The sequence below is a fragment of the Theropithecus gelada genome, chromosome 1, assembly GCF_003255815.1.
Source record: "Theropithecus gelada isolate Dixy chromosome 1, Tgel_1.0, whole genome shotgun sequence".
Classification (NCBI taxonomy): Eukaryota; Metazoa; Chordata; class Mammalia; order Primates; family Cercopithecidae; genus Theropithecus; species Theropithecus gelada.
Genome location: NC_037668.1, coordinates 105,793,149 through 105,812,904, shown reverse-complemented (window position 1 = coordinate 105,812,904; position 19,756 = coordinate 105,793,149). Strand labels below are relative to the sequence as shown.

At 38.4% G+C, this 19,756-nt stretch overlaps 1 protein-coding gene across 2 annotated transcripts in view; it reads right to left on the bottom strand.

The window, feature by feature from the left end:
* Positions 1–19,756, bottom strand: part of MIGA1 (mitoguardin 1) — a 97,485-nt gene that overhangs the window by 57,806 nt on the left and 19,923 nt on the right. For both annotated transcript variants that reach the window (XM_025367505.1, XM_025367496.1), the window contains exons 3-7: positions 16,389–16,566; positions 13,847–13,983; positions 10,455–10,581; positions 5,997–6,130; positions 4,625–4,748 (exon numbers count right to left, since the gene is read on the bottom strand). In XM_025367505.1, coding sequence (XP_025223290.1) covers positions 4,625–4,748; positions 5,997–6,130; positions 10,455–10,581; positions 13,847–13,983; positions 16,389–16,566 — 700 coding nt within the window. The remainder of the gene's footprint in view (positions 1–4,624; positions 4,749–5,996; positions 6,131–10,454; positions 10,582–13,846; positions 13,984–16,388; positions 16,567–19,756) is intronic.

Below are 19,756 nucleotides of genomic sequence, written 5' to 3'. Positions count from 1 at the left end.
CAGCCTGGGTGACAAGAGTGAAAACGAAAAAACGAAAAGGGAAGGGAAAAGGGAAGAGAAAAGGAAAGGAAGGACTCTAAAGCTAGCCTGACTGGGTCCAAATTCAGGTTCCTCCTCCACTTAACAGCTGTGTAACCCTGGGGAAGTTATTAATGCCTCTGTACCTCACTTTCCCCTTCTGAAAAATAGGGATGATAGGTATATTTATATCCTAAAAATTGTTGTACAGATTGAGATAATTTTCTTTTTCTTTTTTTTCTTCAGACAGAGTTTTGCTCTTGTTGCCCAGGCTGGAGTGCAGTGGCACCATCTCGGCTCACTGCAACCTCTGCCTCCTGGGTTCAAGCGACTCTCTTTCCTCATCCTCCCGAGTAGCTGGGATTACAGGCACCCACCACCACGCCCAGCTAATTTTTGTATTTTTTGAAGAGACAGGGTTTCACCATGTTGGTCAGGCTGGTCTCGAACTCCTGACCTCAGGCGATCCACCTGCCTCAGCCTCCCAAAGTGCTGGGATTACAGGTGTAAGCCACCATGTCCCGCTGAGATAATTTTCATTCAGAATATAACAGTACCTGACCCAGAGAAGACACACGGATGTACTAATAACTAGTAGCTACTATTAACTAGCTCCCCCTAGCTATTACACACAGGGAGAAAGATGAAATTAGATGATGGCTAAGAAGTCTTTCCTGGCTCGACATGGTGGCTCACGACTGCAAACCCAGCATTTTGGGAGACTGACGTGGGAGGATTGCTTGAGCCCAAGAGTTCAAGACCAGCCTGGATAGTTCGAGACCAGCCTTGTATAGCAAGACCTCATCTCTAGAGAAAACTTTTTAAAAAATTAGCAGGGTGTTGGTTGGGCATGGTGGCTCATGCCTGTAATCCCAGCACTTTGGGAGGCTGAGGTGGGTGGATCACCTAAGGTCGGGAGTTCGAGACCAGCCTGACCAACATGGAGAAACCCCATTTCTACTAAAAATACAAAATTAGCCAGGCGTGGTGGTGCATGCCTGTAATCTCAGCTACTCAGGAGGCTGAGGCAGGAGAATCGCTCGAACCCAGGAGGCAGAGGTTGCAGTGAGCCGAGATCATGCCATTGCACTCCAGCCTGGGCAACAAGAGCAAAACTCCATCTCAAAAAAAAAAAAAAAAAAAATTAGCAGTGCGTGGTGGCACGCACCTGTAGTCCTAGCTACTCAGAAGAGTGAGGTGACAGGATGGCTTGAGTCCAGGAGGCAGAGGTTGTAGTGAGCTGAGATCACACCACTGCACTCCGGCCTGGGTGACAGAGCAAGACTGCTAAAAAAAAAAAAAAAAAAAAAAAAAAAAATTCTTCCAATCTTGAAATCCTACCAGATTCTCAAGAAAAAAAAAAAAAAAATATGAAGTTCATCAAATTAGACAAAGCAGATTCCAAAACAATGAAGTATTCACTGACATCAGATCAATACTTGCTTTAAATTCGCCCCAAGCCTCTGAAGGCATTTGTTAGACTATCTTAATTTATAACTATTAACTTTAAGTTGCCTCTCAATAATTCAAGTTAAATGTATCCAATGACTTTGGATTTAAAGAATGAGGAGAGTTAACTGACTTCTAGGCAATTTTGATCAATGTCAAGTAACAGTTATAACAAAGCTGCTCCCTGAGTCTTGGCCATAAATTCAGTTCTTTTGATCCAGAAGCTCAAAAATGCAAACTGGCAATATTCAAACAATTCCCCAAAACGAACAAAATATAACAGCTTCACGTTAACTGGAATCTCCAGGGCAACAGGAGGCCAATGAACTGGAAGGCTACAGGGAAAAGCACATCAGTCTAGTAGGCAGTGACAGCTCAGGTTAAAACATGCACGGGGTCAGAAACTTATTCCAAACCTAAGCTAACTAAATGCACAGACTGACTGTGGGTCCCACCCTATCCATTTAGAGTTCTGGATTAAAATAGTTGCCTCAGAAACAACTTGAAGACCCCAGAAACTAAGCCACATGCCCAGAGGTCTTCTTCTCTAAAAGCAACAAGAATCTAAAGCAGACCTCTGAGACTGTACCCAAGGAATCTTTTCAACCTGAAGAAATAAGAAATAAGAGACTCCGCCGGGCGCGGTGGCTCAAGCCTGTAATCCCAGCACTTTGGGAGGCCGAGACGGGTGGATCACGAGGTCAGGAGATCGAGACCATCCTGGCTAACACGGTGAAACCCCGTCTCTACTAAAAAAATACAAAAAACTAGCCGGGCGAGGTGGCGGGCGCCTGTAGTCCCAGCTACTCGGGAGGCTGAGGCAGGAGAATGGCGTAAACCCAGGGGGCGGAGCTTGCAGTGAGCTGAGATCCGGCCACTGCACTCCAGCCTGGGCGACAGAGCGAGACTCCGTCTCAAAAAAAAAAAAATAAAAAAAAAATAAAAAAAAGAAATAAGAGACTCCGCCAACCGCTACAGAAGGATATAGAAAAAATGTGCCCAGGCATGCCAAACAGAACCAAATCTGCGATACATATGACAAGACTAAAAGAACAAGAACTACACATCCACAAGATCCTTATAATGAGACTAAAAGAAACTGCCAAAGATTAGACAGTATAGACAAAGCTTCCATTCCTAGAGTAAGACATTAAAAGTCCCAGGATCCTCTTCCTCTTTCCTCCTTATAATTTTTTCCTACTTACTTTTCTCTGTGGCATTCCTTGCCATTTCACCACTTTTCTAACTTTTTTGGTTGTTCCATTCTCATTCTACATTTGAGGTTTTAAAAAATTCCTTTTCTCTGTTCTTTCTCCTACTTACTGTCATAAATAACATTCTAAAAAGTTACAAAAGAAACTGTAGAAAAAATTAATATAAGGCTTTGACAAATTGTATTTGTTGACATGAATACTGCCTACTTTTTTTCTAGACTGTAATCTCCTAGGTATGTCAAAACAGTATGCCTATGCTAATAGCAGAGAAGCTATTAAAAAACACTCAAGTCTAATAAATAATGTTTGGTGACAATAATAGTACAACAAAGCAGAGACCAAAGAGATTTCATATAACCTTATGACCATACACACAGTAATTCATAATTCTAATAGAAACAAAATCTTTCACCTGAACTCAAAATGCATAGATGTAAATATCTCAAAGTTCAGCTGCTTTCAGTACTAATGTGGAAAACGTTAAAACTGCTTAGCGTTTATTTTAATTGGAAAATAATAATCCTCTTCATACTAAAAAGACTGAAATTATTTTTGACCAAAAAAACCATATAATTTTGTCTTCTTTCTTTCTTTGGGGGCATTTATAGAAGTTGAAGAAGCAACTTTAATCATTCCTTTCTTCCAAGACTTCATTCAAGAACCTCACCTTTGGGAGGCTGAGGTGGGTGGATCACTTGAGGTCAGGAGGTGGAGACCAGCCTGGCCAACATGGTGAAACCCCGTCTCTACTAAAAATACAAATATTAGCTGGGTATGGTGGCACATGCCTGTAATCTCAGCTACTCAGGAGGCTGAGGCAAGAGAATTGCATGAACTTGGAAGGCGGAGGTTGCAGTAAGCCGAGATCATGCCACTGCACCACAGCCTGGGTGACAGAGTGAGTGACACTCCGTCTCAAAAAGAAAAAAAGAAAAAAAAAAAGAACCTTGTCTCCACAAAAAAAAAAAAAGTTTCAATTAGCAAGACATGGTGGCATGTGCCTCTAGTCCCAGCTACTTGGGAGGCTGAGGCAGGTGGATCAGTTGAGCCCAATAGGTTAAGGCCGCAGTGAGCTGTGACCGTGTCATTGCACTCCCACCTGGGCAACAGAGATCCTGTCTCAAAAAAATAAAAAATAAAAAACTTTTAAAAAAGTATCTTTAAAACTCTGTTCTCTTTAAAGTAACAAAGGTAATGACCCATAATGAAGTATTGACTACTTACATCAACAGCTATCCTGCGATTAAGTGGGCCTCAACATATAATTCTTTCAAGTATTTTAGGTAATATTACATGCATATTTCCGAAGTGGTGAGTCTCTGTATATTTTTGTTTATTCTTTTCTCCCTCCAACACTCTTAACTAGATTTTTTTCCCCCACAATACATTTTAAAATAATGTCACAGTCCTGCCTATGATAAATTCTTGAATTTATATCTTTTTTTTTTTTTTTTTTTTTTTGAGACGGAGTCTCGCTCTGTCGCCCAGGCGGGAGTGCAGTGGCCGGATCTCAGCTCACTGCAAGCTCCGCCTCCCGGGTTCACGCCATTCTCCTGCCTCAGCCTCCCGAGTAGCTGGGACTACAGGCGCCCGCCACCTCGCCCGGCTAGTTTTTTGTATTTTTTAGTAGAGACGGGGTTTCACCGTGCTAGCCAGGATGGTCTCGATCTCCTGACCTCGTGATCCGCCCGTCTCGGCCTCCCAAAGTGCTGGGATTACAGGCTTGAGCCACCGCGCCCGGCCTTGAATTTATATCTTAAGGGCATTAGTTCATTTGAAAATTAAAACTGAAAGAAAAAAGAAATATGATAAAATTTTTTTCTCTTGGCTATTTTTTTTTAAGTAACTAACTTATTAATACATAAGACAGACACGCAAATGATTCCAAGGATATAAAAAAAAAGCAAACATTTCATAAATGCCATATAAAATATCCATCTTACCAATATCATCAGCAAGGGAATTAGGATCAGATGCCCCAAGGGTAGCTTCGAACTCCTCTTGGAGACGATAGGCTCTTTGCAGTAGAGCTTCGAGTTTATGGATAAATTCAGTACTAATAATATCCTACAAGGAGAGAAAAAGTACACATAACAAATTAAATTCTAATGTTAAAATTCTAAATATTTTTCCCACTTTTAAATAAAAGGCAAAGAAAGTGAGTAATATAAAAAACTACTGATAGTGGAAAGAGTACAGCAGTAGAAGTCAAGAGGCCTGGGTTATAGCTGTGTCTGTGGCAAAATTACCTTAGTTCTTAGTGATTCAGTTTCTTTACCTATAAAATTAAGGAGTTAGACTAGATTGGTAGTTCTCAAAGTAAGGTCTCTGAGCCAGCAGCTTCATTATCACCCAAGAACTTGGTAGAAATACAAATTCTTAGGATCCACCCCAGTTCTAGTCAATGAGAAATTCATGGGGTGGGGCCTCCAAATCTGGGTTTTAACAAGTCCTCTAGGTGAGTCTTATGCATTAGCAAGTTTGAGAACCACTAGCTTAACTAAATAATCAATAAGGACTAGTCTAGCTCTACACCTTTATGTGATTTTTATGAACATAATGGCACTTAATTAATCCCAAAGTACAAATCAAACTTTAAAAAATTCCAAGCCAGACAAGGTAGAACGTGCCTGCAGTCCCAACTGCTTGGAAGACTGAGGCAGAAAAACTGATTGAGCCCAGGAGTTCTGGGGTATAGTGTACTATGATTGTTCCTATGAACAACCACTGTACTCCAACCTGGGCAGCAAAGCAAGACCCCATTTCTTTAAAAAAAAAAAAAAATCCTTTAGAAATCAATCTGCTTATTTTGCATATCCTGGGAAAGTCAATAAACTTGATGAACCGTAAATCTGGCATGTAACAACTACCTGAACAGAAAAAGACCAGTAAGAAATACCCCACATAGTCCCAAGGAAGAATTAAAAAACAGTTCTATTAAATACAACATAAAGCAAATACACTGAATCAACATTAAAAAATATTTTGGGCCAGCACCTTGGCTCATGCCTATAATCCCAGCACTCTGGGAGGCCAAAGTGAAAGGGTCGCTTGAGGCCAGGAGTTCAAGACCAGCCTGAGCAACATAGTGAGACATCACCTTTACAAAAAATGTAAAATTAGCTAGGCATGGTGGTGCATCCCTATAGTCCTAACTACTCAGAGGACAAGGTGGGAGGATCACTTGAGCCCAGGAGTTCAAGACTCAGCCTGGGCAACAATAGTTAGACCCTACCTCTACCAAAAAAAAAAAAAAAAAAAGATTTGTTTGATTTTTCTAATATTATGAAGACCACTCAAATAAATCACCCTTACATCTACATTTTCTTCAGCAATGGCATCTCCTGCACCCAGTTTAATGGAACCACAGGCTTCATCTTCAGCCTGTCTATTGCGAAAGGTTAGAGCTTGTTCCCATCGACGCAATGCCTCTTCAAACAATTCCATACCTAAAAATTAAGAACAGAACAATTTTAAGTGAGCAAAACCAATGCCAAAATAAAATTATTTGGGGCCTGAAGTGTTTTCGTACATTATCACCAATGGCACAGTCAAATTTTGACACTAAAGAATCATACATCATTTCATGGTAGAATCTTAATTTCCCAATATATTCTCAGCCTATGGTTCCGGTTAACCAAAAATCAGAGAGACAAAATGGCCAATATGTTTTCATTTCTTTATAATACAAACGTATATGGTGCTCAGAATTTTCCTAAAGGAGTATCATGAATTCATCAAAAGTTCCACAGTAATAGCTATTTTTTATAGTCACATAACTATGTTTCAAAATATTCCTGCAAATTAAAAGGAAAACTAATGGGAAGAAACCAGTTTACAAAAAGCTACCTGGTTTATAAGTTCTCAGAAGAAAGTAAAGCTGAAGATGGCTGGGCTCGGTGGCTTATGACTGTAATCCCAGCACTTTGGAAGCCCAAGGTGGGTGGATCACCTGAGGTCAGGAGTTCAAGACCAGTCTGGCCAACATGGTAAAACCCCATCTCTACTAAAAATACAAAAAGCAGCCAGGTGTGGTGATACGTGTCTGTAATCATGGCTACTCAGGAGGCTGAGGCAGGAGAATCGGCTTGAACCTGGGAGGCAGAGGTTGCAATGAGCCGAGATTGCGCCACTGCACTCCAGCCTAGGCTACAGAGCAACACTCCATCTCAAAAAAAAAGAAAGTAAAGCTGAAGAAAAGATAATAATACAGAAATCTAAAATAAGTCTTTTCCACCTTTTGTCCCCTAAAGGGTGTCTTGAACCACTATGATCCCAACAGGCTGATTTGGATAAATTGGTGGGCCAGAGTTAAAAATTGCAAGATATTGGATGAACCCATCAAAAGTTAGTTATAGTCCAAGCAGGAATTTCATTTCCTTGCTGACAGAAAGCTTTGTGGGAAAAAAGAGGAACATGTGATTCTTTTTCTCAAAATTAAAAAACAAGGCTTACAAAAATAATTATGTACTTTAAACAAAACAAAAATAGTTTAAGACTTCAACTTTTAAAGTATTTTTAAAATGTTAAATATTAAAGAAAGATCTTTAAAAGCTGTTTAAGAATCTGGGCAAGTCATTCTCTTGATGTTTTTAAGATACAGTAGCTAAAAAATTCCTCTCCTCTCAAGTAATTTCTTCAATTACCTATAGAACCTACAATCCTAAATGAATAAAATTTCTTATTTATTTATTTATTTATTTATTATTTTGAGACAGAGTCTCACTCTGTTGCCCAGGCTGGAGTGCCATGGTGCCATATCGGCTCACTGCAACCTCCTGCCTCAGCCTCCCGAGTAGCTGGGATTATAGGCATGTACCACCACGCCCAGCTAATTTTTGTATTTTTAGTAGAGATGGGGTTTCACCATGTTGGCCACACTGGTCTCAAACTCCTGACCTCAGGTGATCCACCCACCTCAGCCTTCCAAAGTGCTGGGATTACAGGCGTGAGCCACCACGCCCAGATTCTTTTATTTTTTAAAAGTATTTATTTATTTATTTGTAGAGATGAGGTTTCACTATGTTACCCAGGCTGGTCTCAAACTCCTGGGCTCAAGCAATCCTCCCACCACAGCCTCCCTAAGTTCTGGGATTACAGGTGTAAGCTACCGCACCTGGCCTAAAATTTCTTAAAATGAAATGTAGGCCTTTCCTTCTTGTTTGATTTTCTGTAGCAAAAAATAACTTTTGAATCTTCCTCCTAAAACATTTAAGCACATAAAAACCAATTATATCACCATCTAGTCTCCTTTCTCCAAGTTACGCAACTCTAATTCCTTCATCCTTTTCTCACACTATCCCTTCTATACATTTATTATTTGGGTTGAACATACGAACACAGGAAGAATTTTTTTTTTTTTTTAGTTTTTTTTGGTCTCTTCTTTTAGAGATGGGGTCTTACAATGTTCCCCCAGGTTAGTCTTGTACTTGTGAGCTCAAGTGATCCTCCTACTTCAGCCTCTCAAGTAGCTAGGACTACAAGCATGTGCCACCACACTTGGCTTCAGGAAGAATTATTTTGCAGCAGAGTTGTATAATACAAAGATAAAACTTGTCTCCTCAAGAAGTACTATGTATACCTCACTATAGAACATAGCTCAGACTACCAAATATCATCAGTTTTGTAACAGCAAGTCAAATATAGGTCACCAATCTTTTTTTAATGTCATCAATTTTATAAAGAGAATTGAAACAGATGGGTGATGATACCAGGTGATCCATAGGGGTCCTAGCAATCTTAATCCTATAACACAAAGACCCCCTGTGGCATCTCTAGTTTTACTCTGTATTTCTTCAATTTGAATTTTTAATATTCTGGGTTATTGTTGTTGTTTTAAGAAAAAGGGCTCTCTCTGTCACCCAGGCTGTAGTGCAGTGGCACAATTAGCTCACTGTAACCTTGAACTCCTAGGCTCAAGTGGTCCTCCTCCCTCAGCCTCCCAAGTAGGTAAGACTACAGGTACATGCCACCATATCCAGCCATAAACCTGTAATATTAACAGAAGCTGTGAGTGTAAGTTTTCTAGACACAGGGTAATCTAGAAACACAGTGAATTTAACTCTCTGGAGACCTTCTTTCCCCACAGGAGTACCCACAGTGATGGCACTGGAGATGATATAGTCTAACTATTCTAGAGAGCAGGAATGCATTCTGAGGCACTCAGTCCTTCTACACAGAGCCATCAACCCTTTACTGCTCAATGGCCAGGGCCACATCAAGTTTACTGGTTTTGTTTTCTGTTTAGTATGCATTTCCATTAAAAGGAAGATAGCCTGAAAAAGAATAGAGAATAGGGAAAAGCATTTGAATCTTCTGATTCAACAAGTTCCTTTGGTTCTTCTCCAAGGCTCCAGTGAGGCTCCATAGACATGTTCATGGTCAAGTCAAGAAATACTGAGATGTGAAACACAGAAGGCCTCTTTCTATTTAAAATTGTTTTCTGGATATAACAATACAAATGATAGCTAGATAAAACATATTTAGTAAAGTGAATTCTGATAGATTCATTACATAACAGTCAACAGATTAGTAGGCTGAATAATGGTCACCCAAAGATCAGGTCCTAATTCCTAGAATAAGTAAATGTTACCTTACAAATAAAGGTAACATCTTACATCTTTGTAGATGTAATTAAGAATCCCAACACAGGGAGATTATCCTAGTTTATCTAGGATATTTAGGTGGACCCTAAATCTAATCAAAAGTGTCCTTACAAGAGAAGGGTGGCTGGGTGAGGTGGCTCATGCCTGAAATCCCAGCACTTTAGGAGGCTGAGGCGGGTAAATCACCTGAGCTCAGGAGTTCAAGACCAGCCTGGCTAACATGGTGAAACCCCGTCTCTACTAAAAATACAAAAAATTAGCCGGGGTAGTGGTGCACACCTGTAAGCCCAACTACTTGGGAGGCTGAGGCATGAGAATCACTTGAACCTGGGAGATGGAGGTTGCAGCGAGCCGATGTTGCACCATTGCATTCCAGCCTGGGCAACAGAGTGAGACTCTGTCTTAAAAAAAAAAAAAAGGGAGAGACAGAGAGAGATAGGGAGATTTGATACACACAGAGGAGAATGTGACACGGAGACAAAGGTAGAGACTGGAATGATGTGGCCACGAGCCAAAGTTGGAAGCCACCAAAAGCTGGAAGAGGCCAGGAAAAGATTCTCCCCTAAGCCTCCAGAGAGAGCATGGCTCTACTGACTTCTTGATTTCAGCCCAGTGATAATGAACTTCTAGCGTCCAAAACTCTGAGTGAATAAATTTCTGTTGTTTTAATTTTGTTGTATTAGTTTAATATTATTAGTTTAATAATATTAGTTGTATGATGTTATGAAGACCAGATACAACGGATATAAGAACATTTAAAATTATAGTTGCTTCTCTTAGAACAATTCACTGTTCTTTAATTTCAACTTACCATTGATGACGGTGGCTCATGCCTGTAATCCCAGTACTTTGGGAGGCTGAGGCAGGCAGATTGTTGAGCTCAGGAGTTCAAGACCAACCCAGCAACATGACAAAACCTCATCTCTACAAAAATGTTTTAAAAATTTAGCTGGGCATGGTGGCATGCACCTGTGGTCCCACCTACTCAGGAGGCTGAGGTGGGAGGATCACTTGAGCCCAGGAGGTTGAGGCTGCAATGAGCAGTAATTGGGCCACTGTACTCCAGCCTGGGAGACAGAGCAAGACCCTGTCTCGATAAATAAAAAACAAAAACAAAACAAATTAAATGTGAGCACAATATCTTAAAATGTTATCATCTCATTCCTACCCATTAAGTATAAGTTCTCCGGAGTAGTTACAGGAATATTAACAAGTTTAATATCATCTTCATCTGCTTTGTCCCAGGAATTAGAATTGCCACAGGCACAGCTATGACAAGAATTGACACTCTGGACCTGAAATTAACATGGACAGAAGTTACTTCAAATCTCTCTCATGATAATATGTTGTGATCTTTCATATTTACAAATTACTTTTATAAATCCTATTAGTGGTAAGACAATCCAGGTAATTTCCACATGAAGAAATAATTCTGATGATATTCAATCAAACTTAGAAATCATGACTCTTAGAAATCACAACTCTATTATAAGCCTGTTTGCTCAAAAATACACAAGTAGAATAATATTTTGAATGTAAATCACTTATTTCCATCAGAAATCAGGCAGTTATGTTTATATCATGTATTGTTTTAAGCATTCGCTTATAAATTTTATCTATACCTACTTTGATTTAAGCTAGCTAGCTTATTTTTCTTTTAGAATGTTTTACAATGCTGACTCTCTGCTAAATGAGACCTAAAATAAAAAAGCCACTATCATCTTTGTAAATGCCCTTTACTAGCAAGGTCCACTGAACAAATCATTTCAATCGCCTCTATGCAGGTGATTCTCAAATCCCTAATCCCAGTTCTGTCCTAATTCCAGTTCAGTTTTGAGAAATCTAAGCCCACATTATCATTTGCCTTTTAGGTGACTCCATTTGGCTTTTCTGCTGGCATCTGACACTTTTGACATAACAACATCTGGGTCAATGATGGACTGCATATACAACAGTCAACCCTATCGTAAGATTACAAAATTGTATTTTTACTGTACTTTTCCTATGTTCAGAGATGTTTAGATACACAAATACCATTGTGTTCCAACTGCCTACATTATTCAGTACAGTAGCATGTGGTACAGATTTGCAGCCTAGGAGCAACAAATTACAACATACAGCCTGCAGATTATGCTGCTTCTGAAATGAAGAGTAAAATATTCATCTAATTAATTAGGGTGGCATTTGAATGGTCTACTGTAACCAGTATAAAAATACTGGCAACTATGCTAAATTTATGTTTTTGTTAAATTGTAAGATTTAACAAAAGAGGAATGACGTGTTCAGTTAGGCAAGTACAGTACAGTGATTCTAAAGACTTGTTATGCTATTATCCTGAAATTCGCCTTATCTACTTCTAGTCAACAAGGGCTTCAACTTTCAATTGAGGAAATTCAGATGAGGCACTTCGCAGACACTGAGGAAATCCACATTACAGAACAGGCATATTCTGGCCAGGCGCAGTGGCTCACGACTGTAATCCCAGCACTTTGGAGGCTGAAACAGACAGATCATTTGAGGTCAGGAGTTCGAGACCAGCCTAGCCAACATGGTGAAACCATGTAAATACAAAAACTAGCCAGATGTGGTGGCGCATGCCTATAATCCCAGCTACTCGGGAGGCTGAGGCAGGAGAAGCGCTTGAACCTGGGAGGTGGAGGTTGCAGTGAGCCAAGATCACGCCACTGCCCTCCAGCCTGGGCAATAGGGTGAGACTCCATCTCAAAAAAAAAGAAACAAAAAAAAGAAAAGAAAAGAAAAAAAGAAAAAAGAATAGGTATATTCCATCAATACACTGCCAAAAAGAAAAAAAAAGAAAAAAGAATAGGCATATTCTCCATTATGCTGCTTGGTTTCACAGAAGAACTGAAAGTCTGCAGGCCTTTGATTTAGCTGTTCCTATCCTAGAAAAACCTTTAAAACTTTAGTACATTTTTAGGCATTACAGAATAGGACAGCTATAGATTCCAATGAAATATGGAAGCAAGGTACAGAATAGAATATGGTGTTCTATAAACTATGAAGAAAAAATGAATACAGGCCAGGCACAGTGGTTCATGCCTGTAATCCTAGCAATTTGGGAGGCTGAGGTGGGTGGATCACCAGGTCAGGAGTTCCAAGACCAGCCTAGCCAACATGGTAAAACCCCATCTCTATTAAAACTACAAAAATTACATGCCTGTAATCCCAGCTACTTGGGAGGCTGAGGCAGGAGAATCGCTTGAACCCAGGAGGTGGAGGTTGCAATGAGCTGAGATCATGCCACTGAGCTCCAGCCTGGGCGACAGAGCGAGACTTCATCTCAAAAGGAAAAAAAAGAAATTGTTAATGTTGTTTATCTCCATGGAGGGGAAGTGAATGGATCAGGAACACTATTTTATTTATTTTATTTAATTTAATTTTATTATTATTTTATTTTATTTTATTTGAGACAAGGTTTCGCTACGTTGCCCAGGCTGTCTTTGAACTCCTGGACTGAACTGATGTTGCCTCAATCTTCTGAATAGCTGAGACTATAGGTACCACCATAGCACCCAGCTCTCACTGTATATTCTTTTGCCTGTTCTATATTTAATAGCAGGTACATATTCTATCCATTTTTTAAATTAATGTTTAAATCACATTCGATTTAAACAAATACTAACTTCATTCCTCACTTGTCAATCAGCATTAATATTAATGCTCCAAATAAAGATGGGCAGCCTCCTGCTTGTCATTCAATACTGTATTAATGATACAAAAAAGGAGGTGAAGAACCTCACACTTGGCTTCAGCAAACCAAATACTTTCATCTAAGTAGGCTCATCAAGTGATTACTGTGGTCCAGCACAAAGTCTGGCTGCATTGTCCAGCTTCTTGCAGAACAGCTAATTTTTTTTAATGACTCTTTTTAATTTTAATTTTTGATATTTGTGGATCTATGGTAGGTGTATATATTTACGGGGTACATAACACATTTTGATATATACAACGTGTAGTGATCACATCAGGGTAAATGGGGTATCCATCACCTTTAAGCATTTATCCCTTCTTCGTGTTATAAACAATCTAATTATACTCTTTTCGTTATTTTTTAATGTATAATAAATTATGTCGACTGCAGTCACCCTGTTGTGCTATCAAATACTAGGTCTTATTTATTCTATCCGCCTATATTTTTGTACCCATTAACCATTCCACTTCCCCTCCACCCCCCATTACCTTTCCCAGCCTCTGGTAGCCATCATTCTACTCTCTATCTCTATGAGTTCAATTGTTTTAATTTTTAGCTCCCACAAATAAGTGAAAACAAGAACATCTAATTTTGAAGCAATACTTCCACATCAACACCATTTTCACAGGACCCCATGAGACCACATCACTTATTCAAATAAACCTAGAACCAAATTGACTGAATAGTCAGCAAAAAGGTACTTTATTTGCCTAAACAAAGCAGATTTAATCAGATGATTTCTTAAGATTATTTCCATACTAAGAACTATAAGTATATGACACTTAAACTAATAGATCACAAGATATATAAACAAAAATTTTTTAAATTAATATTTTTTTTGTACTTACGGAGGCCAAACTCTGTGCAGAACCCGAATATTTACTGAAAAGTCCTCCATTAGCATAGTTACAAGCTTGAGATCCTTTGTCTTTGGTAGAACTTAAAGATAATGTCAAATTCTGTCTGCTACTGGAACAACTTGAACCTATCACATAAACATACTGATATTAAAAGTATCAATAATGCCAATGATAAATTTCAGGTAAAAATTTCAGAGTTTATAATATATCCATCCAGAAAGCTCCTAATTTTAAAACACACATCACTCAATTGTGTAAATTATTAAATGTACACCATTATTAAAATCTAAATCTTTATATAATCTTTTTTTAACACTGCTAAAATCCACTTCTGAAATGAAGAATAGAATGTTTACCTAATAAATTAGGATGGTATTTGAATGGTCTATTGTAATCAGTATAAAAATACTGGTGACTATGTTAAACTTACAATTTTATTGAACTGTAAATTTAACAAAATACAGGCATTTCCTTTTCTGAATTCATCAAAACCTTACCCGTATCTCATTGCATTGTGATTAGTTATACTTCTGTCTTTTCTACTCATCTATCCATTCTTCTAAGGCAGACATTATATCTTAGTCTTTTGTTTTTTCTTTTTTTGAGAAAATATCTCACTCTGTCACCCCGGCTGGAGTGCAGTGGTGCAATCACGTCTCACTGCAGCACTGACCTCCGGGGTCAGGTGATCCTCCCACTTCAGCCTCCTGAGTAGCTAGGACTACAACAGACATGTGCCACCACACCTAGCTAATTTTTTTACTGTTACTTTTGTAGAGATGTGATCCCACTATGTTGCCCAGGCTGGTTTAAACTCCTGGGCTCAAGTCATCCTCCTGCTTTGGCCTCCCAAAGTGCTAGAATTACAGTAATGAACCACCATGCCCGGTCTTAGTTTTTCTTTTTTTCTTTTTTCTTTTTTTGTTTTTTTTTGAGACGGAGTCTCGCTCTGTCTCCCAGGCTGGACTGCAGTGGCCGGGTCGCAGCTCACTGCAAGCTCCGCCTCCCGGGTTTACGCCATTCTCCTGCCTCAGCCTCCCGAGTAGCTGGGACTACAGGCACCCGCCACCTCGCCCGGCTAGTTTTTTTTGTATTTTTTAGTAGAGACGGGGTTTCATCGTGTTAGCCAGGATGGTCTCGATCTCCTGACCTCGTGATCCGCCCGTCTCGGCCTCCCAAAGTGCTGGGATTACAGGCTTGAGCTACCGCGCCCGGCCCTTAGTTTTTCTTAATGCAGCAGTTAAGACATTCCTGGATTTAAATCCCGGCATTTATAAATTATATGACCTTAGGCAAGTCACTTAGCTTTTGCATATCTCAGTTTTCTTTATGTAGAAAATAGAAACAATAACAAGACTACAGTCCTAATTCATAGGATTGCTGTAAGGTTAAATAAAGCACTGAATATATAGCACTTACCTGAGACCTAATAAAATCTTAGCAAGTGACAGCAATCATTACTGTTACAATGTTCACTGCACTTGGTACAAAATGTCACTCATTAATTGTATGCTGGACAGTTGAATCACAAAAGCATACCACACACTCACTAAATAATAAAAAACTAAGAAACTCAGCATGCTTAAGAAATTATTTTTATTCATACGATATCTTTTTTTTTTTTTTTTTTTTGGAGACAGCGTGTTGCTCTGTGGCCCAGGCTGGAGTGCTGGAGTGCAGTGGCATGATCTCAGCTCACTGCAAGCTCCGCCTCCCTGGTTCACGCCATTCTCCTGCCCCAGCCTTCCCAGTAGCTGGGACCACAGGCACCTGCCACTACGCCTGGCTAATTTTTTGTATTTTTTAGCAGAGACGGGGTTTCACTGTGTTAGCCAGGATGGTCTCGATCTCCTGACATCATGATCCACCTGCCTCAGCCTCCCAGAGTCCTGGGATTACAGGCGTGAGCCACCGCGCCCGGCCTCATACGATATCTTTAACAAAACTTAAAGATCCTTTAAAAGACAGCAATTTACTTCTTGAATTCTACACGCTAAGGAAATAGACAACGATATGCAAAATAAGAAAAACACAAACATCCTAAAGGGAACAATGGGGAAATGATTAAATTGGGGTACATTCGTACAAATTAACACTAGTTATATATTAAAAATGATAGCACAGAGGGATATTTATTGATCTGGAAAGACATTCTTACACACTGTCAAATATCTTAAAAGCAGGTTACAAAATGTCTGATCACAATTTTACTTAAAATACATAAATAATTTACTTGTATATAACATTTTATGTCTCAATATGACATTTAAATGCAAATATAAGTGGACTGATATACGTGAAAGTATTATCAGTAGTTATTTCTGGGTACCAGAATGTTAGTAATTTTAATTTTTTTCTGTTTGCTTATCTACATTTTCTAATCTTTCTAAAATAAATCTGTATTACTTTTGAGTTAAATAATATATTAGGAAGAAAATTCTGGAGACTTAAAGACCAAAATCACTATATTGCAGTTATGATTTACACATAAAATTCCTTTTGTACACTTAATTCAACTATTTCCACATACCTTTGTCTGATGCTGCTCTTTTAGTGTACTCAAGTATGAGGTGCTCTGGTTCCCATGGTAATATTTTTCCTTTCTTCTTTCCACGTTTTCTTTTAAAGTGATGGGCCAGAAAAATTACAGATATAGCACTCACTGCAGTTACCACAAACAACTTTTTAGCCACTGGAGAAAATTTGATCTGGAAAAGATGCAGTTAAAATTGAAAAAAATCTCTTTAATTTGTTCACTTAAAAGAAGGACCTAATAACTAAACTTACTCTTAATCCAACCTATTTCTAACTACTAACAAGAGAATATCATTTTACTCTTTCAATGACAAGCTAGCCCAATTTTACTTTTTAAAAATATTTTAAATGTTGTAATTTATTACTCACTACTCTGAAGATTTCAGGTAAACAATATTACTCCAAAGTCAATGGGAGCAGAAAATAATTCAACCCCATTAATATTTTTTGAGCAATTAAGGATTAATTCGCACAACTGAATCTTCTGTCTGAATCACAGCAAGATTTTTAATTACATGGATGATTAAATTAAACTGAGCTTTTAAAAAAACTATCTGGAAATTTGAGGAAATAGAAGCTAAATCAATTTCTAAATACTTTCTAAATAAGCCATTTTATTCACGAATTATTTAACAAATATTTCTTCAGAATCTCAAAGTACCAGGACTGTGTTATGAATTAAAATCTTACTGTAATTCTATTCTATGAACACATAATAAGTGCCTACAACCAATCAGGAAGCACTAGATATATGGAGGTCACAGATCTTGCATTCTGCATATACTTGTCTATTTCCCTCAAGCAGTGTGCTAATAGTGGAGACAGATACGTTGGCAAATAATTACAGCACAATGTGATAAATACAGTTATACAAGTACTAAGTTATATAAGTACAACATCAGAGCAAGAAGTGATTAACTTTCTCTTGGGAGACAAATACTATTAAATAACTAAAAGCAAAGAAATTCTAAAATAAAGCTAAGGCTTGGAATGTAGAAAGCTGGAAAGAATGTCACTTCCAACCTTCCAACACCAAAATAAAGTATTCTGACTCCATCAGAATACGGAGATCAGAGGGCAACCAATTGCCCCCTAAACTAATGAGACAGGCATTTGCAGAGAGGTAAGACATTAGCATTGGCTTACATGGACAAAACACAGCAGAACATTAGCAAGAAGAGGTCAGCAAGCATGGTTTCAAAACTGGTGGAGAAAGAACATACTGTTGAGAGGTGGGAGAGAGGTGCTGCAAATGTAGGTGAAATCCACACCTTTTCTGCATATCTTATCAACAAGAATCACCAGGCACTCATAGAAAATACTGAAAGAGTCCTACGAAAGTCTCCCTAATGGTACAGAGGGAGGGAAACAGTAGCTTCTGTGGAGAGCATGAACCAGCACCAGAACCTTTCTCCTCTATCCCCATTAAAGAACAAAAGCCTTAAACTGTGGATGCATCTTTAACTTTAGAGAGAAATTTATGCCATTAAATGCTTATATTAAAAAGGGAAAGAGATCAAATCAGTAATCTAAGCTTTCAACTTAAGAATCTAGAAAAAAGAAGTACAAATTCAACCTAAAACAAGCAGGAGATAGGAAGCATTATAAAGATTAAAGCAGAAACCAATAAGACCAACAGCTGGTTTTTTGGGAAGCAAAACTAATAAAACCTCTAGCCAGTCTCATTAAGAAAAAAAAGCAAGAATGACACAAATTACCAAAATCAGAAAAAAAATTGGAGGAGTCATCACTGCAGACCTCACAAAGGTCTGTAAAAAGGACTCTATAAACAATTCTATGTCCATAAATTCAAATTCTTTGAAAGACAAAATCAAAACTCACTTGGAAAAAAAAAAAAGGTAACACGAGCAGTTAAATATCTATTAAAGAAACTGAATAGGTAGTGAAAAACCTTCCAACAAAGAAAACTGAAGACCAAATTATATCAAGTAGTTAAAGAAGAAACAGTATCAATTTCACACAATGAGGATACTTCCCAATCATGTTATCAATCTAGTCCAGATGCTGTTTGACTTTTGATGGAGTTATAGCCCAATAAATCCATCCTAAGTTGAAAACATAAGTCAAAAATGGATTTAATAAACCCAACCTACCAAACATCATGGCTTAGCCTATCTTAAACATGCTCAGAACACTTATTAACACATCAGCTACAGTTGGGCAAAATCATGTAACACAAAGCCTCTTTTATAATAAAGTCTTAAATATCTCATGTAATTTATTGAATACCATACATTACGTCAAATTTGCAATGGTTGTGCATCATCATAAAGTCAAAAAATTGTTAAGTTGGGGACAGTTAATATCAAAGCCAGACAAAGACATCACAAAAAATAAAACTATAGGTTAAAATCCCTCACTGATAGATGCAAAAAACTTCCACAAAATATTAACAAATAAAATTCATCAATATATTTAAAAGCATATAAATAACCAAGTGGTATACATCCTAGGAATGCAAATCTGGTTCAACATTTAAAAATCAATGTAACTTACCATAATATCAACTAAAGAAAAGTCATAATATTATCTCAACAGACATGAAAAGAACACTTTAAAATATTCAACATCCATTTATGATTACTTAAAAACTCCCAGGAAATTAGGAATAGAAGGTGTAGTAGGTTGAATAGTGTCCCAGAATGATTCATGTCCACCTGGAATGTCAGAATGTGATCATATTTGAAAATAGGGTCTTTGCTGATATAATTAAGGTAACAATTCAGATGAGACCATATTGCCCTCAATCCAATGACAGTATCTTTGTAAACCATAAATACACAAAGGGAAAGGCCATGTAAAGAGACTGAAGTTATGCTGTGATATGGTTTGGCTGTGTCCCCACCCAAATCTCATCTTCAATTGTAGCTCCCATAATTCCCACATGTTGTGGGTTGGCCCCAGTGGGAGATAATTGAATCATGGGGGCAGTTTCCCCCATACTGTTCTCATGGTAGAGAATAAGTCTCACAAGATCTGACCCTTTTATAAGGGAAACCCCTTTCACTTGGCTCTCACTTCTCTCGTCTGCCACCATGTAAGACTCGACTTTTGCCTTCCACCATAATTGTGAGGCCTCAACCAGCCACGTGGAACTGTGAGTCCATTAAACCTCTTTTTCTTTATGAATTACCCAGTCTCAGGTATGTCTTTATCAGCAGAGTGAGAACAGACTAATCCATGCTGCTACAGTCAACAATGTCTGGAGTCACCAGAAGCTGGAAAAGGCAAGGAAGGATTCTCCCCTAGAACCTTCAGAGGAAGTGTGGCTCTGCGACACTGTGATTTCATCCTCCATAACTAAAAAATTAAATTTCTATTGTTTTAAGTCACCAAGTTTGT